This window comes from Eleutherodactylus coqui, chromosome 11 (genome assembly GCF_035609145.1).
Source record: "Eleutherodactylus coqui strain aEleCoq1 chromosome 11, aEleCoq1.hap1, whole genome shotgun sequence".
Taxonomy (NCBI): Eukaryota; Metazoa; Chordata; class Amphibia; order Anura; family Eleutherodactylidae; genus Eleutherodactylus; species Eleutherodactylus coqui.
The window spans coordinates 112,535,874-112,552,224 of NC_089847.1; the positions used below are offsets into that span (position 1 = coordinate 112,535,874).

A 16,351-nucleotide genomic window follows, 5' to 3' on the forward strand; every position below is an offset into this window, starting at 1 on the left:
TGTGTCAGGTGAAACGTTGCTATAAGTTCGCCAAACTGAACCTTGGGAGGTTCATCTCAGCCCGAACTCACTAAAACCTTGGGCGGTTCATCTCGGCCCGAACTCACTAAAACCTTGGCGGTTCATCTCGGCCCGAACTCACTAAAACCTTGGGCGGTTCATCTCGGCCCGAACTCACTAAAACCTTGGGCGGTTCATCTCGGCTCGAACTCACTAAAACCTTGGGCGCTTCATCTCGGCCCGAACTCACTAAAACCTTAGGCGGTTCATCTCGGCCCGAACTCACTAAAACCTTGGGAGGTTCATCTCGGCCCGAACTCACTAAAACCTTGGGCAGTTCATCTCGGCCCGAACTCACTAAAACCTTGGGCGCTTCATCTTGGCCCGAACTCACTAAAACCTTGGGCGGTTCATCTTGGCCCGAACTCACTAAAACCTTGGGCGGTTCATCTCGGCCCGAACTCACTAAAACCTTGGGCGGTTCATCTCGGGCCTCCTTCTCCTTTCCTCTCTATTGTTATATACAAGTTTTAGGGGTATTGGTAAATTTCTGCTTTGGTTTGAACTAATTCGGACTAAACCAAACTTTTTGCCAAAATTTGGCAAACTGAAAAGTTTGCTCATCACTAGACTCTAACATATGGATTGGCATGAAGTATTCATATAGACATAGTAGTCTGTTGTTTTGGTTTAATCCCTAAATTCCTTTAATCTAGAATCAATAGAAATTTAAAGGGATGGTCCAGGGTTAGTAAAACATGGCTGCTTTCTTCCAAACGCAGCGCCGCCTTTGTCCATGGGTTGTATGTGGTATTGCAGCTCAGCTCCATTGAAGTAGAAAGCAGCCATGTTTTTCTAACTCTGGACAACCCCTTTAAGGCTATGTTCTCACATAGTTGATTTTCCAGTGTGAGTTTTGGTGTGGATTGGCATTAAAATATGTAACACATAAATTGTGATGTTGATTTTTGGTACGGATTTTAATGCGCACCTGCGTAATCGCACATTACACTGCGCAATTTTGCAAGTAAAAGACCACATGTGAAACTAATTAGTTTTTAATAGCCTTTTTAATCATGGGAGAGGTGTGTCCCGCACCCATATGAATTGTCCCCGTCACGGCAAAAAGTACAGTAAAATGCACAAAAGCGCGACATTCACACGTTTTTGCACATATGCCTGTGGGGGGCTGCCTTAAGGGCTTAAGCAGACAAGCATTCTGCGCACGTTTTTGCACGAGTGAAACCAGGTCCGCAATGTGTGATGTAGCGAAGCCATTCGCCAAATCTGTGCGTATGAACTATGGCGCGGATTTCCATAGCATTCAATAGAATAATGTGATTTTGCCTTAAATTTGGGCGTGGAATGTGTGCTAAAATCCGCTGTGAAATTCTGCCTTGTGAATGGGGCCCAGTATGCTGTGGATCTGCTACATGCGAACATACTGTGGAAGTGTTTGATGATGAAGACGTAAAGAAATAGATTTCAACCCTTTCCAATCCACTGTCTGACGACATTCTGATTGAAAGCTGCACAGTTCCGATGTCGGAAGACGTCCGGCAGGGTATTCTTACTGTATATTACTGGCCGCTCTGTTGTCGGGGGCCTCTTCAGCATGTCCCATACCGCAGTACTGGCTCTAGCCAGCAGATGGCGCCATTGTATAATGGCAAAAAGAGAAAGCCCCCTAGGAAACCCTGAATCCAAAATTAGATTGCAAAGAGTTAATGTTTGTTATTAGGGCTTATTCACACATCCATATATTTTGCCCATGTACAGTCCATGTTTGCAATGGGGCTACACACGGATATTACACGGACCCATTGACCTTCATGGCGCTTTCGAGATATGCATGTTTTTTACTTAGACCTGCGGTATGTGCAAAAAAAAAAATCATAGCATGGCTCATTTTCATCGTCTGTATCACAGACAAGAATAGGACATGTAATGTCCCGTGGGGCTTTGACAACACACAGGAATCTTGGGTGCAACTTGCATACACCTATGTAAATGAGCCCTTCCTAAAGAGTCTCTAAAAAACACAGAAACCATCAAAAGTAGCATTTTGAAATGAATGAATTAAATTTTTTTTTTAATTATCTTCTTTTATTTTGCTATATCCATTTAAATACTCTGTTAGGAAATTCTGAGGACGGCTCTTCTCCTTCCAGCCAGAACGCGGTTACAAAGAGTGTCTCTCACTCTGGAGGACCAAGCTTGTTAATGCATTAGCGGGCAGTGCATTGGTTTTTAATGGGTGTTGTGTAATACTTGAATTCTCCTGTGGTGGTGCTGCAGGGGAATTAAACAGTTATTGCAGAGTTTCCACCCAGGGAGTTCCAGCAGCAGGATATCATGTGATCAGCTTAACATTTAGGACCCCCTTTTTTTTAAAGTGATTATGGGGGAAAATGTATCAAATCTAGTAAAAGGGAGAAGTTAAGGAGTTTTCCGGAGCGACCAATTGGACTGCTGCTTTTTTTTTCTCATAAGCCCCCTCTATATATGTAGATTGGGTGAGGTTACTTTAAAGAGTCCTTCTATGTTCCAAGACCGCTAATTGTGAGTGTGCTCTTCTCTTCCATCACTTAGCTGTTGTGCAAAAGCCACCCAACAATCTTTGGATAATTGCGGCGGTTTTGGCTCCGATAGCCGTCGTCACGGTCATCATTATAATCATCACTGCTGTCCTCTGCCGAAAGAACAAAAGCGACTTCAAGTCAGACAACATCAGCAACCTTCCTCCCAGAACCAAGGTGAGTTGTCTTCCCTTCTTGGATTGTTTTGCTTTAATAATCATTTCTATTTGGCTTCCAGACATAATCGTTCCATCAAAAAGGGCCCTAAGGTGGATGCCTAAGCAATTTGGTTCCACCCTATTAAGTTTACCTGGTTTTCTGACTCTTGCTTATTCCAGACTATCCTACTTTTTAATGCTTGACCTCGGCTACGTTTATTGGAGTACTCTCTCGGCCAGCTGCCTGCCCTTAGGTACTGCGCCTTGGTCTTGTGTAGCGTCAGCTGCCATATAACTGAGCTACTTCTGCAAATAATGGCTTGGAACCCTGCAAAAAGGTAAAGTCCCCTGGTGCAGGCACAGAGTCATGACTGAACCGTATGTTTCTTGGCAGACTGTTTTTGCGGGGTGGTTTGCCATTGCCTTCTCCAGTCATCTTTTACCCCCCAGCAAGCTGGGTACTCATTTTACCGACCTCGGAAGGATGGAAGGCTGAGTCGACCTTGAGCCAGCTACCTGAACCACGTGGGGATGGAACCCACAACCTTTAGGTCATGAGGGATAGCTTAGGACTGCATTTTGGCTGCCTTGACACAATGCGCCACACGAGCAAAGACCAAATCCAAATAGGTGGGGTAAGGTTCCCCAGATGTTACCTTCGGATGTAGCCTAAAGCCAAATCAGCGTATGGCAATGTGGATCCACAATGATACAATGATAATAGCAAAGCTTACGATGCAATTAATAGTGGACTTGTACATGTTCTGTATGGGTGGTGGGTGGGCCTTCAGAATTATTGCCTCTTGTGTGCCCAAGTGGTCCCAGCTTGGCACAGTTGGGTGTAAATATTGCTTACATGTATATTAACTCTTTTGTTACTTGTTTAGTTGTATGAAGTGTTGGCCAGTTCTGTGCCAATACAATGGATGTAAAGTGCATCATGAAGGTGTACCGATACCCTCCAGGGTCAGCCATCTGTTGTGTGATTATGTTTTGGTTACTTCATTACGCACTGTGACTGTTCTGAGCCGTAACATTATGTTTGTGGTATTGATTTCAAGATTATATTACAACATCCAGCAATTCATTTTCATAATGCATTCAGGGATCTTTGATTTGGCAGAGCACAACGCTTCTTTCTCCTTACGGTAATTTTTTTACCGTCTCTTCTTTACAGATCTGCGGAGATTATTAGTGGGATGTAAATTGATAGACAGAATGTTATTGTTGGTTTATTAAATATCACTGCCAAAATAGCTTGATTTTTTTCCAAGTGTAGTCTCCTGAAAGCACAGAGTCATACAGGTATAGAATTTGATTTAATCTATTTTATTTTAAAAAATTCTTCCTTTTTTTTGAAGGGATTGTCTTTTTCTCAAATATCCTATTATGGAACCCTCCTTTGGGTTCATAGAGGAGGTTCCACTATTCAGTGGTCCAATTATTAGCAGGTTTGGTGGAAACCCTTGGGCCATCTACATTGAAGTCGGTGGGTGTTATGCAGATCGCCCTTGTTAAAAGAGAGAATCATAGAATCGTAGAGTTGGAAGGAACCTCCAGGGTCATCTGCTCCAACCCCCTGCTCAGTGCAGGATCACTAAATCATCACAGACAGATATTTGTCCAATCTCTGTTTGAAGAATTCCATTGAAGGAGAAGTCACCACCTTCCGTGGCAACCTGTTCCACTCATTGATCACCCTCACTGTCTAATATCTAATCTGTGTCTCCTCCCTTTCCGTTTCATCCCATTGCTTCTAGTCTTTCCTCGTGCAGATGAGAATAGGGCTGATCCCTCTGCACTGTGACAGCCCTTCAGATATTTGTAGACCACTATTAAGTCTCCTCTCAGCCTTCTTTTTTGCCATCTAAACATACCCAGATCTTTTAACCATTCCTCATAGGACAGGATTTGCAGACCGCTCACCATCCTGGTAGCTCTTCTCTGAACTTGTTCCAGTTTGTCAATATATATAGTGAGTTTTAATGTTGTCTATGAAGCCTTGATACACTGGGAGCCTTCACTAAGCTCTGGGCGCCTACTATGACTGCCCATTGGTACCCCAAGATGACATTAGGGGGTTGGGAAGTGGCGCTAGAGAGAGTGGTCAACTTTGACCGTGGTATCTAAAAAGTTAACCGCCGTGATCAGAGCTAGCTCCAATCTCAGCAGATGCCCGGGGCAGTAGGCTGTGAAAAACAGCTGCTAGTTACCGGGCACTCTGATCCCGAAGCCCACTCCATACATCTTTCACTACCAGACATTGAAAATGTATACATTGTGAGTGTAAACTGGTTAATTAAAAAAATACTGGTCCCCATAGTAAATGTTTTCAAAGAACCCTCTACTTTTACATTTTGGGGCCCATTTAAATTTTTGTTTCAGGCATTTCCCCCTCAATGATGGTCCCTAGAATCATAGGCACCTACTATCTGGCCCACAGATTCCAGTGGAACCTTCAATCTCGGAAACCATAAAGTGCTTCAAAGCTCCAGTAGAAGAAGGTTTGGCTGATTTTGGAGTCAAGCACTTACTACTGAGGTCCTGGATCTATATACACTAAATGGCCACTTTATTAGAGACCCTGGCCCTCTCATGATTGGAGCTTCCGTGTATGGAAATTATAGACCCGTGACCCCGAAGTGCAGCATAAAATCAAGTGATAAGTTTTTCATGGTTCCATTTCAGTGTGAATCCATATTAGAATGAGAAGATCCAGTGATTTGAGCGATTTCCAACAAAGCCTGGTCATCGGTACTAAACTAGCCGGTGCCAGGATATCACTGCTGACCTTGTGGGGTTTTCTCGCTCAGCAGTGTGGAGCTCAAACCAAGAAAAAGCATCCAGCAAAAGGAGACCCTGTGGACATAACAACTCGTTGATGAAAGGGGTCAAAGGCGGATGTCAGGAATTGTTCTGGCCAACATGTCAAGCAAATCGCACCTGCATACAACGCTGGTGCCCCAACTACAGATTGGCTATAAAAGCAGATGACAAGTTACAGTGCCATTGCTGCCTAAGAGAAACAGAAAGATACGACTCTAGTGGACAAAAGAGCACAAAAATTGGATTACAAACCAGTGGAACAATATCACCTAGTTAGATGAATCCAGATTTCTGTTGCACCATGCTGATGGGAGGTCAGAATTTGGCACAGGCAGTATGACTCGAGGAACCCTTCCTGTTAGCTGTTCAGAGCATGTCAGCACCTCCATCCTTAATTGTAGGAAGCATCCAGTCCTTATGGGTCAATATTCCTGATTTCAACACCTAGTGGAATCTATAACATGAGGAACTGCAGCAGTTCTGAAGCTCAAAAGAGGCCCAACGCGGAGGTCTCAAATAAAGTGGCCATTCATTGTATATGGATGGAAAGCATCTAAGAGCGTCTATAGTTCTGGAGGTTATGACATAATATGTATTACACAGACAGCCCAATGATTTCAGTTGGAACTGTGCAATGTCTTGCTCCCCCTGTGGTGGCGCTGTGGGGGAATGGAACGCTTTCTGTTGTATTCCTACATTGATCACAGCTGATGACCGCTGGACCTTCCTAACAAAATAAATATGTGTAGACCTTAGTACTAACGTCTATTGGTACTTTGGTTTCTCTTAGTTGATAGTGAAAACCTCCATTGTAAATTGGCCAATTTATATCCAACCTTACCAAGGTGGACATGGAGGTGAGTGGGCCCCAGAGCAAAATTGATCCTTGTTTTGGCCCTCTTTTGGTGGTGGTTCCTGGGTCTCCATGCCACCCTCATAATAGGGCAGTCTGGTGTTTGTTGATCCTCTCGCCCATCTTTTAAAGATCAAAGGGGACTTGTAACCCTCAAACTTCATACCCTTTCCCTTATTTGATCATTTAGCCCTATAGAGTCCCTATAGGGATGGAGGGTTGTGCAGGTTCACATTTCCCTTGGAGAAGGAGGGTAGGACAGCCTGATTTGAGCCCCCTTCCTCTATGGGTCCTACAGCAGCCACCTTAGCTCTCTCTATGGTATGTCCACCCTTGAACCCCACGGGTACCCTCCTTGCACTTCACCTAAGACACTTCCATATTTACAATATTCAACGTAGCCTTTGGAAAGCCGTACTATCTAACTGACAGCCTGGAGTGCATCCATTTGTTCAGACTGTCAGACAGGAGGAATCTTTGTATGATTAAATGTCTAATCCTATTAGCAGATGGCTGGGTGCGGACTACTAGAAGGCGGTGACAGCTCTAGTTGGCTTCCCCCTCCCAGCCAACAGCAGAGGCTGTCTATATAAATCTTAGGATGGTGCAACTGCCCACATATGGTTGATATTCAGATGTAGCTCACCCCTTGTGTTAATGGGGTTCCACCCATTAATATCTGTATCCCATGGGAAATTATAACGATGTCATCAAGGTGAATTGTGTATGGAGTTCAGAAATGTCACATTTCCTTTTACAGCCCGTTCAAGGTTTTGATTACGCCAAGCAGCATCTTGGACAGCAAGGAGGAGACGAGGAAATGCTCCCTGTAACCCAAGAGACCGTGGTGCCATCTCTCAACTTGTCCCAAGAAAGAGACAGTACGAAGGACGGCAGTACGGAGAAGATGCTCAAGTCATCAGATAACAGAAAGAGGTGCGACCTCAAACATCACTATGTAGTATTTAACCATGTATGGTTTGTATGGTGAGGAGGATTTGCACTAGTTTCTTGAGTTGCCCTTTCAGTTGTTAAATATTTAATTTTTGGGTGACAAACCAAAATGGCGACCGGCCCCATAAGAGTTTTCAACCAGACTGCAGAATAGCAGGTCTACCTAGTCATACAGTCATACCTATCCCAATCTCATATCACTGCCATTCAGGACCCCTGTGCATCTCCAAGAGCAACTTTATTGGTCCCAAAACAGCATACAAAAGGTGCAAAGTTGCACTTTTTGAGGAGCTGAAACTTTCCACTTTTTGTACTCTGTTTTGGGACTAAGTTTCCATTGGAGATGTGGACATCGTTTCTATTCTTTTTGGATTTTTGACACTCGGGTGGATCAACCCAGTTTGAGATAGTCGGCATGGTAGAACCTGAATGGGAGCTTTGGTGCTGTTTCCATTCAGTTGTTTTAGATATTGTAACTGTGTCCATCTTGGTTGTCACCTAGCTTTCCTAGAAAGGGAAATGGCAATAGCTTACATGAGAATATGGCCCATATGCCGTGGCCGGAGGTGTGAAAACAGCCAAAACTGTCTGTTCTACATTGTTTAAATAACTCCTGTTCACTTCGCTAGGCATTGTGGAAATAGCGTAAAATAGTCAGTTCGGCTGTTTCCATAACCCCGGCCACCGATGACTGTAGAGGTGAGCCAGCACGGAGTTGGGGGACCTCTGTTCTGGTGTTAGATGCAGATACCGGTGGTTGGACCGGCCTTAATCAGACAATTCTGTCTTATCCTTTGGATATGTCATGAGTATATGAGATGGGAATACCCCTTTAAAGCGATCTTCTGGCTTTAGGAAAAAATTCTGTCCTGGGACCGGAGGGGACGGGATGTATATTGCCTGCAGCTGTTCTTCCCTGCCGTCCTTTTACTTCACTAGTTGGTGCTAAAAAACACCAGCCAAGGTAAAGGGGGGGGGGGGGTGATTTGAAGTGAGGTTGGCGCAAGGCTTGTCACAAGCTATGGTTTCACCTCCGTTATTTTAGTGGCTGCAACTAGTGATTGTGTTTCCCTCAGTGTCCCCAATAGTAACAGTTCCCCCAGTAGTAATAGTGCCTCCAGAATTGGCCCTAATAATAACAGTGCCGCAGTAGTGGCCCCTAATAGTAACAGTGCCGCAGTAGTAGTATTGCCCTCAGAAGTGGCCCCAATAGTAACTGTGCTTCCAGTATTAATAGTGTCCCCAGTAGTGAAAGTTCCCCCAGCAGTAATAGAGCCCCACTAGTAACAGTGTCCACAGTAGTGGCCACAATAATAACAGTGCCCTAGTAGTGGCCCCAGTAGTAATAGTGCCTGCAGGATTAATAGTGCCCACAGAAGTAGTCCCAATAGTTAATATAGCCCCAATAGTGGCCCCAGTAGTAGCAGTGCCTCCAATATTAATAGTGTCCCCAGTAGTAGTAGTGCCCCAGTAGTGGCCTCAATAGTAACAGTGCCTGCAGGTATAATAGTGGCCCCAATAGTAACAGTAGCTCCAATAGTGGCCCCAGTATTAACAGTGCCTCCAGTATTAATAGTGTCCCCAGCAGTAACAGTGCCCCCAATAGTAGTAATTCCCCAGTAGTGGCCCCAATAGTAACAGTGCTTGCAGTAGTAATAGTGCCCCCAGTAGTGGCCCCCACTAGTAATAGGGCCCAATACTTGTGCCCTACCCACCCTGAACCAGCTTTTGTTTACTACAGCAGTGGCCAGACGGGAACTAGACGGGTTGAATGACATTAATATGGTCGGTAAATATAAATACCGGTACCGGACTATGAACTTGGTTACCGGATGGGCCGGTAAGTGCCTGATCCCCACAGCACATTGGTAGTATTAGACTACCAACGCACTATACCTGGTCTCTGATTGAGCAGAATTACTCATGTGCTCAGCAATGGCCAATCAGAGAGCAGTGCACAGGGGGCATTAGGTAGTTAACAAATTGCAGCCATCTTGGATGGTGCCCAAATGGTGCCCAGAAGCAATGCACTAGAGGGGCAGCAGTGAAAAACCAATGCAGGTTATATACCCCCCTGGGACAGACCCAAATGTGGAGGGTCGCTTTAATGGCGCACCAAGCACAAGTACATTTACATAAAACATGTGGATGTAGCAGAGCTGAATTTGTCATTTTTCACACTTTCTACATTACAATACCACAAATAAACACATTGGCGCATGTTTATTAAGCCTAACGATTCATGTGCCGTCGCAAAAAAAAAGGATTATTGGAATGAATTGCACGCCTCTTAATAAATTTGGCGCCCTTTGGAAAGTCCTAAAGTCAAAAAACAGAATCCGCAACTGCTATAAGCCGGTATAGACTTGCACCAAAGCTGTAGACCCCGCCCCCTTCCAGTAAACCTCGCTTTTCAAAACTGGGTTTCAAAAAAGGTCGCAAACGTTTTGCGCAGAAATGCATGCTCCATTATTCTCGACTATTTTCGCCTCTGTTTCCACCAAAACCCGATTATTAAATGTCACCCGGGGCGATACCAATGACAAACCCATCGCAGTAATGTTGACAAACTCAGCTCTGCTGCATCCACGAAAGGGAAAATCCGACAATAGGAAACACACAATGGGATCGCAGAAAGCCCCCACTTCTCCCCAAAGCTCTTGACATTTTCATTATGTGAGTTGCAGAAATGATGCCTAACACTTGTCTCTGTTGCCATGGTAACCTGTAGCCGGTCGCCTTGTGAAAATGGTTCCGTCATCAGCAACGAATCAGAGGACGCCAGTTCAGACAGGAGCACGCCGCAGAAAGTAATGGCTCAGCACAGAGCGACAAAGGACGAGGCGTGCAAGCGGAATGGTGAGGAGGGCGCCCCGCAGCCGGCGCCGTATATCATACGTGCCCCAATCACTGCGCCGCGGAGCGATATTACACTATCGTTATATTATTACGCTTCCAACACCCCCGTCCGAATGATCCCAGCCAATCAGAAGGATTTTTTTTTTCTCTTCAGCAGTTTTCTGTATCTGCCGCAGAAGGTTCCCCGCGTTCCTTTGTCTTGCAGGAGGCGGTGCAGCAGTAATTACATGTTCCCCTCTGCTGCATTCGCTGGAGTTAGAGAGTCAATAAAAATTTATGCAGCGCAATTCTGGATAGGGCCGTTAAATTTAATGGGATCTTTTCTGGAACTAATTTAAAGGGATTGTCTGGGATGAGAAAAACACGAGGCCACAGTCATCTACGGACAGAATTTGGGGCTTTTTCTGGCATATTTCACTCTGTAAAAATGTATACTGTGATGTCACTCCTTGTCACAGACATGTCCGCCCCTGGAAGGAGTTGTTGGAAGGGGATGAAACTTTCTAGGTGAGATTGTAACGTTAATATAAGTAACGTGCGGATGAAAAAAACGCGTTGCGAGGCGCACAGATCTCGCACGAGTATGAAAGCCATTCTTTTGAATGGGGTCATGTACATGAGCGACTTTTTCCCGTATTGCGGTGCGGAAAAAATTGTGGCATGTCCTACTTTTGGGCGTTCCCTTGGAACGCATCGCTCATTGTTTTCAACGCGGCCGGCAAAGCATCGCACGATGCAAGGTTTCCCATTGAAAACAAGGGAGAGGCGGTACAAGTGTGACAATGTTGTGGGGGCTTCCTGTGGCCCCCTTGTGTGTGCGGACAGGCATTATCCTGCTGGAAGCCTCCATGAGAGGAACACATGTGGCTGCAGGATGTCCTGAACATATCGCTGAGCTGTCATTGTCCCTCGTAACACTATTAGGGGTGACTGACTGTAATATGTGATGGCCCCCCAGATCATCACACCAGCAGGGGACAGTGTTCTGCTCCACAGCAAAGGCAGGAATGAGGTGCTCACCTTGAGGTCCCCAGACACGAACACGGCCATCGTCAGCGTCCAAACTAAACTTGGATGCATCGCCTTGTCCCACTCCGTAGCGTCCAGTTTCATCTTTCACGACTCCATTGTAAACGGAGGCGATGGTGCGTGTCAGAGGCCTTACATGTAATGGCGACTGTGAGATCAAATGTCCTTCGGTCAAGTGTCTGAAAATTGTTCTGACACACGCAGGGATGTAACAATAGAGGCATCTGTCTCTGGATAACAGTTGTTTACGGGTGGACTGTTGGGGGGGTCCTGAGCTTGGTGACCTTGTGTGCCCCCATCCACTGGTCCCAACACCTCCTAACAGTCTGGTCAGACGCTGCTCTCTACTGGTGGTCTGTCGGGGGTCCTGGGCCCAGTCACCTTGTGTGCCCTCACACATCCACTGGTCCCAACACCTCCTAACAGTCTGGTCAGACGCTCCTCTCTACTGGTGGTCTCTAGGGGGCGTCCTGAGCCCGGTCACCTTGTGTGCCCTCACACATCCACTGGTCCCAACACCTAACAGTCTGGTCAAACGCTCCTCTCTCCTGGTGGTCTGTTTGCCGTGTGTGCCCTCACACATCCCCTGGTCCCACCACCCCCTAACATTCTGGTCAGATGCTCCTCACTACTGGCGGTCTGTCGGGGGGTCCTGAGCCCAACTGCCTTGTGTGCCCTCACATATCCACTGGTCCCAACCCCCCTGTAACAGTCTGGACAGATGCTTCTCTCTACTGGTGGTCTGTAGGAGGCGTCCTGAGCCCAGTCACCTTGTGTGCCCTTACACATCCACCTATCCCAACATCCCCTAACAGTCTGGTCAGATGCTCCCCTCTACTGGTGGTCTGTCAGGGGGTCCTGAGCCCGGTCACCTTGTGGGTCCTCACACATCAACCGATCCCAACACCCTCTAACAGTCTGCTCAGACGCTCCTCTCTACTGGTGATCTGTAGGAGGCGTCCTGCACCCAGTCACCTTGTGTGCCCTCACACTTCCACCGGTCCCAACACCGCCTAACAGTCTGGTCAGACACACCTCTCTACTGGTGGTCTGTCGGGGGTCCTGAGTCTGGTCACCTTGTGTGTCCTCACACATCCACCGGTCCCAACACCCCCTAACAGTCTAGTCAGATGATCCTCTCTACTGGTGGTCGTCGGGGGTCCTGAGCCCGGTCACCTTAGGTCCCCCCTCACACATCTACTGGTCCCAACACCTAACAGTCCGGTCAGACGCTCCTCTCTACCGGTGGTCTGTTGGGGGCGTCCTGAGCCCGGCCGCCTTGTGTGCCCTCACACATCCCCTGGTCCCAACACCCCCTAACAGTCTTGACAGACGCTTCTCTCTACTGGTGGTCTGTCGTGGGGTCCTGAGCCTGAGGCCAGTCATCTTGTGTGCCCTCACACATCCACTGGTCCAAACACCTCCTAACAGTCTGGTCAGATGCTCCTCCCTACTGGTGGTCTCAGCCAATCAATGTAGCATTTGATAAACCAATCACTGCCATCGCATTGGTTCATCGAGCACTGCATTGATTGGTTGAGCAGCACTTGAGAACCAATCAGAGCCATCGCTTCCTGATGGTGGAATTTATGAAACCCGTAACCAGGAAGTGATTTTCTGTGGTAGGCTGAAGACTGCAGGAGGTACGGCGGAGCTCCAGACAGCAGCAGGAGGACCCGGACCAAAGCTGCTAGGTAAGTATCCCTTTTTTTAATGCAATACAGCTAGGGCTTATTTTCAAGATAAGGCTTATATTTCAAGCCTCTCCGAAAATCCCCCAAACCCAGAGTAGGGCTTATTTTCAGGGTATGTCTTATTTTCCAGAAAACAGGGTAGTACCTGGTGGCCTGTAGTCAGCACAGTGCTGCTGATCAGGTGATGCAGAATTGTGGAAGCATTTCTGCAACGTGTAAATGTACCCTTTCATAAGACTGTGGTGACGGGCTACTTTTCTGTGTCCCACCCTGTATTTATGACATGTCACTTTTTCGAATGTCACAAAATTTGTTGCAATCTTGCTCCAGTTAGTGGGCGGCATATAAAGCGAACTTCACATTTCTAGTTGTATTTGAAGACGCAACAAATTTATCAACATCCTAAGACATTTTAATAAATTTGTTTAATAAATAGCCTCCAGCAATACTGACATTAAAAAGCCCCTCGTAATTAATTCCCGGCATGGCTTCTTTCTTCCAGAAACAGCGCCGCACCTGTCTGTGGGTCGTGTCTGGCATTGCAGTACAGCTTCATTTACATTAATGGGACTGAGCTGCAATACCGCACACAGCCTGTGCGCAGGTGTGGCGCTACTTTGTAAATCAAATAACATGTTTTTCTTATCTTGGATAAACCTTTATCTAGTTTCATTCAAGGGTACTACAAAGTATTGTATTACAGATAAGCATGATTGGGAAGGGGAAGCCAACAGTTTCCTATATTAGAAGCTGTTCAGATCACATACTGATGTTTCTAAAGCTTGAATGCAAATAATGATAAATTAATTCTTGCCCTCTTAAGACTGTGCGGCCCGTAGACCTAGTAGGACAATGCTATGAAAAGATTTTTTTTTCCAGAAATGATGCCACTCCCCTCTACGGGCTGTACGAGGTATTGCAGTCTAGTCATATTACAGTTAAAGGGGTTGTCCAACTTTAAAACATTTTTTTAAACAGCTGCATATCTTTAAAAATAACAAAAGAAATGATACTCATCTCTCTTCTTACCCCAGAAGGGGACAGCGGAAGTCAGAGTCTGCAGCTGCCCATTCCAGGCATCAGCACTCATATCCTCGGCAGCATGATGTCAGGAGTCCAAGCTGCAGGGGTTACCTGACTTCTGCTGACCGAGATTGCCGCTGGTGCCGGTACATTGTATCCCTGGGAAGTAGAAAGGTGAGTATAGTTCCTTTTGTTATTTTGAAGCATAGCCAGCTGTTTTAATTTTTCTTTAAAGTCAGATAACCCCTTTAAACGTGTACAGTGGCACAATAACTGTTTGCCCTGGCCAGCATTTCAGCACTAGAGCTGTCCACGGAAATCTTTCAGGGTTTAACTGCATGGTCAGTGCGGCAAGCCCCGGAGATTTTCCGGGTGTGCTACTAAAGGGGTTAATAGAGATGAGCTGCCATGCCAGACATAGCCCATGGAGAAAAATGGCGCTGTTTCTGGCGAAAAAAAAAGAACTTTTTTTAACTAATCTCATAAACCACTTCTAGGGGCCTTTGGCACAGGGTGCACTGCAAGACTGCCACTGTTAAAGTTCGGACCAAAAGCCGCACAGCTGCATGCGGATTTCGATGCAGAGTTGCCTGCAGAATTGACCTTTTCCAATCCACTGTCTGACGTCTAAAGACATTCTGATTGAAGGCTGTACAGCTCTGATGTCTGAAGACGTCCGGAAGGGTATTCTTACTGTATATTACTGGCCACTCTGTAGTCAAGGACTTCTCCAGCATGTCCAACGCCGCAGTATTGGCTCTAGCCAGCAGATGGCACCATTGTGTAATGGCAGAAAGCGAAAACCCCCTAGGAAACCCTGAATTCAAAATTGGATTGCAAAGGGCTAGGCCATTTTTAATTCCACATCAAAGTTGGCACGCCTCCATGTGGATTTTGGTGCAAAATTTTCTGCGTATTGTGGTGCATCCTGTGGCCCAATTCTGTCCATGTAAAAGGTCCCTTAAAAGCACCACAAAGTTCCAACAGCCGATCCTGCGGAACGAGAAGCTACACTTAACTGGTGCAGATCTCCCACAGATTTGATGAGAAGGTTGAAAGGATTGCATGCGGATTCTGTATCAAGTGTGCTGCAAAAATCCATGATGCGAGGCGGGTATAAAAATGCCTTACATCCACGGGGACATCTTAAGTTGGTGAGCACGGTATCGGGTCGTCAATCAGGGCCCGATATCACACTCGCTCGTGTAAAGTTAGCCTTACGGTATATTAGTCACAGGAGAACTGCTACTTTTAATACATATGGTTTCCAAGAACCGGAAGCTCCAGATCTTGGTGCTGATATTGGCTCTGATGTGGAGGAAGAGATCAATGGCAACCAATCAGATTCCACCTTTTTTTTTTCTTTTGGCGATATTAAACATGAAGGAAGTTATCAAATTCTTTGCTATCGGCAATTTTGACTCTCTGATAATAGTTTTTTTATGTCAGAGTTCTGTTATCTCTACTATTAGATCTTCTGTCGCCCACTAATATCATTTGCCTGTAGCAAGTGACAACCTGACGAACTAGTAGTGACACCCATCCAACTTCATTGGGGAATCGGGTTCCTAAGCCTATGTCTATACACACATTACTTAAAGGGGATTTCTAGGCAATGTTAATTAATGATGTATCCTCCAGATAAGTCGTCAATAGTTTATCGGCTGGGGTCTACCGCTTGGGGCTCCAAGCAATCAGCTGTTCAGGCGTCTGCCGCCACCAGCAAAACACAGGGTATAGAGTGAAAGCAGATCACCCTGACCCCTGTGTAGTGGCCGATGCTGGTAATTACAGGCGATTTGCCGGTGACATTGGGTGCCCAAATTTTTCAGTGTCCCAGCTGATCAACTATTGATGATCTATCCTGAAGATAGGCCATCAATAAAAACAGCCTGGAAAACCCCTTTAAAATGACCCTCTGGGTCTCAACAAACAAGGATGGCCGCACTACTTCTCTGACTACCTGATGCACACTGTGCATGTAGTGTCTTAGACTACCGATACATACTAATACACGGCGTGTATCAGGAACCAGAGAAGCGGTTCGACAACCGTCGTTTGTCCAAGGCCAGAGGATCAGCTTAATATTGCAGAGTATATAAATTGTCTTATTTTCCGACCTTTTTTTTTCATTTTCTTCAATATTTAGGTTTTCCAAAACAAAAAAGGAACAAAAAAATTGGTAAGATCTTCCAAGTACTGATCTCCTATCACTAACATTAAAAACCCTGCTAACTCTTTGGGTAGAGATTTGTAACTTCACTTAACCCTTTCCAATCCACTGTCTGACGTCTTCCTACATTCTGATTGAAGCTTTTACAGCTCCAATGATAGAAGACATCCGACAAGGTATTCTTACTATCTATTGGCAGCCGC

At 45.9% G+C, this 16,351-nt stretch overlaps 1 protein-coding gene across 3 annotated transcripts in view; it reads left to right on the plus strand.

The window, feature by feature from the left end:
- KIAA1549L (KIAA1549 like) overlaps positions 1–16,351 on the plus strand; it is a 155,807-nt gene that overhangs the window by 81,408 nt on the left and 58,048 nt on the right. For 2 of the 3 annotated variants that reach the window (XM_066583263.1, XM_066583265.1), the window contains 4 exons: positions 2,593–2,756; positions 7,177–7,352; positions 10,102–10,229; positions 16,125–16,157. In XM_066583263.1, coding sequence (XP_066439360.1) covers positions 2,593–2,756; positions 7,177–7,352; positions 10,102–10,229; positions 16,125–16,157 — 501 coding nt within the window. The remainder of the gene's footprint in view (positions 1–2,592; positions 2,757–7,176; positions 7,353–10,101; positions 10,230–16,124; positions 16,158–16,351) is intronic. The other variant, XM_066583264.1, reaches the window with a different exon arrangement.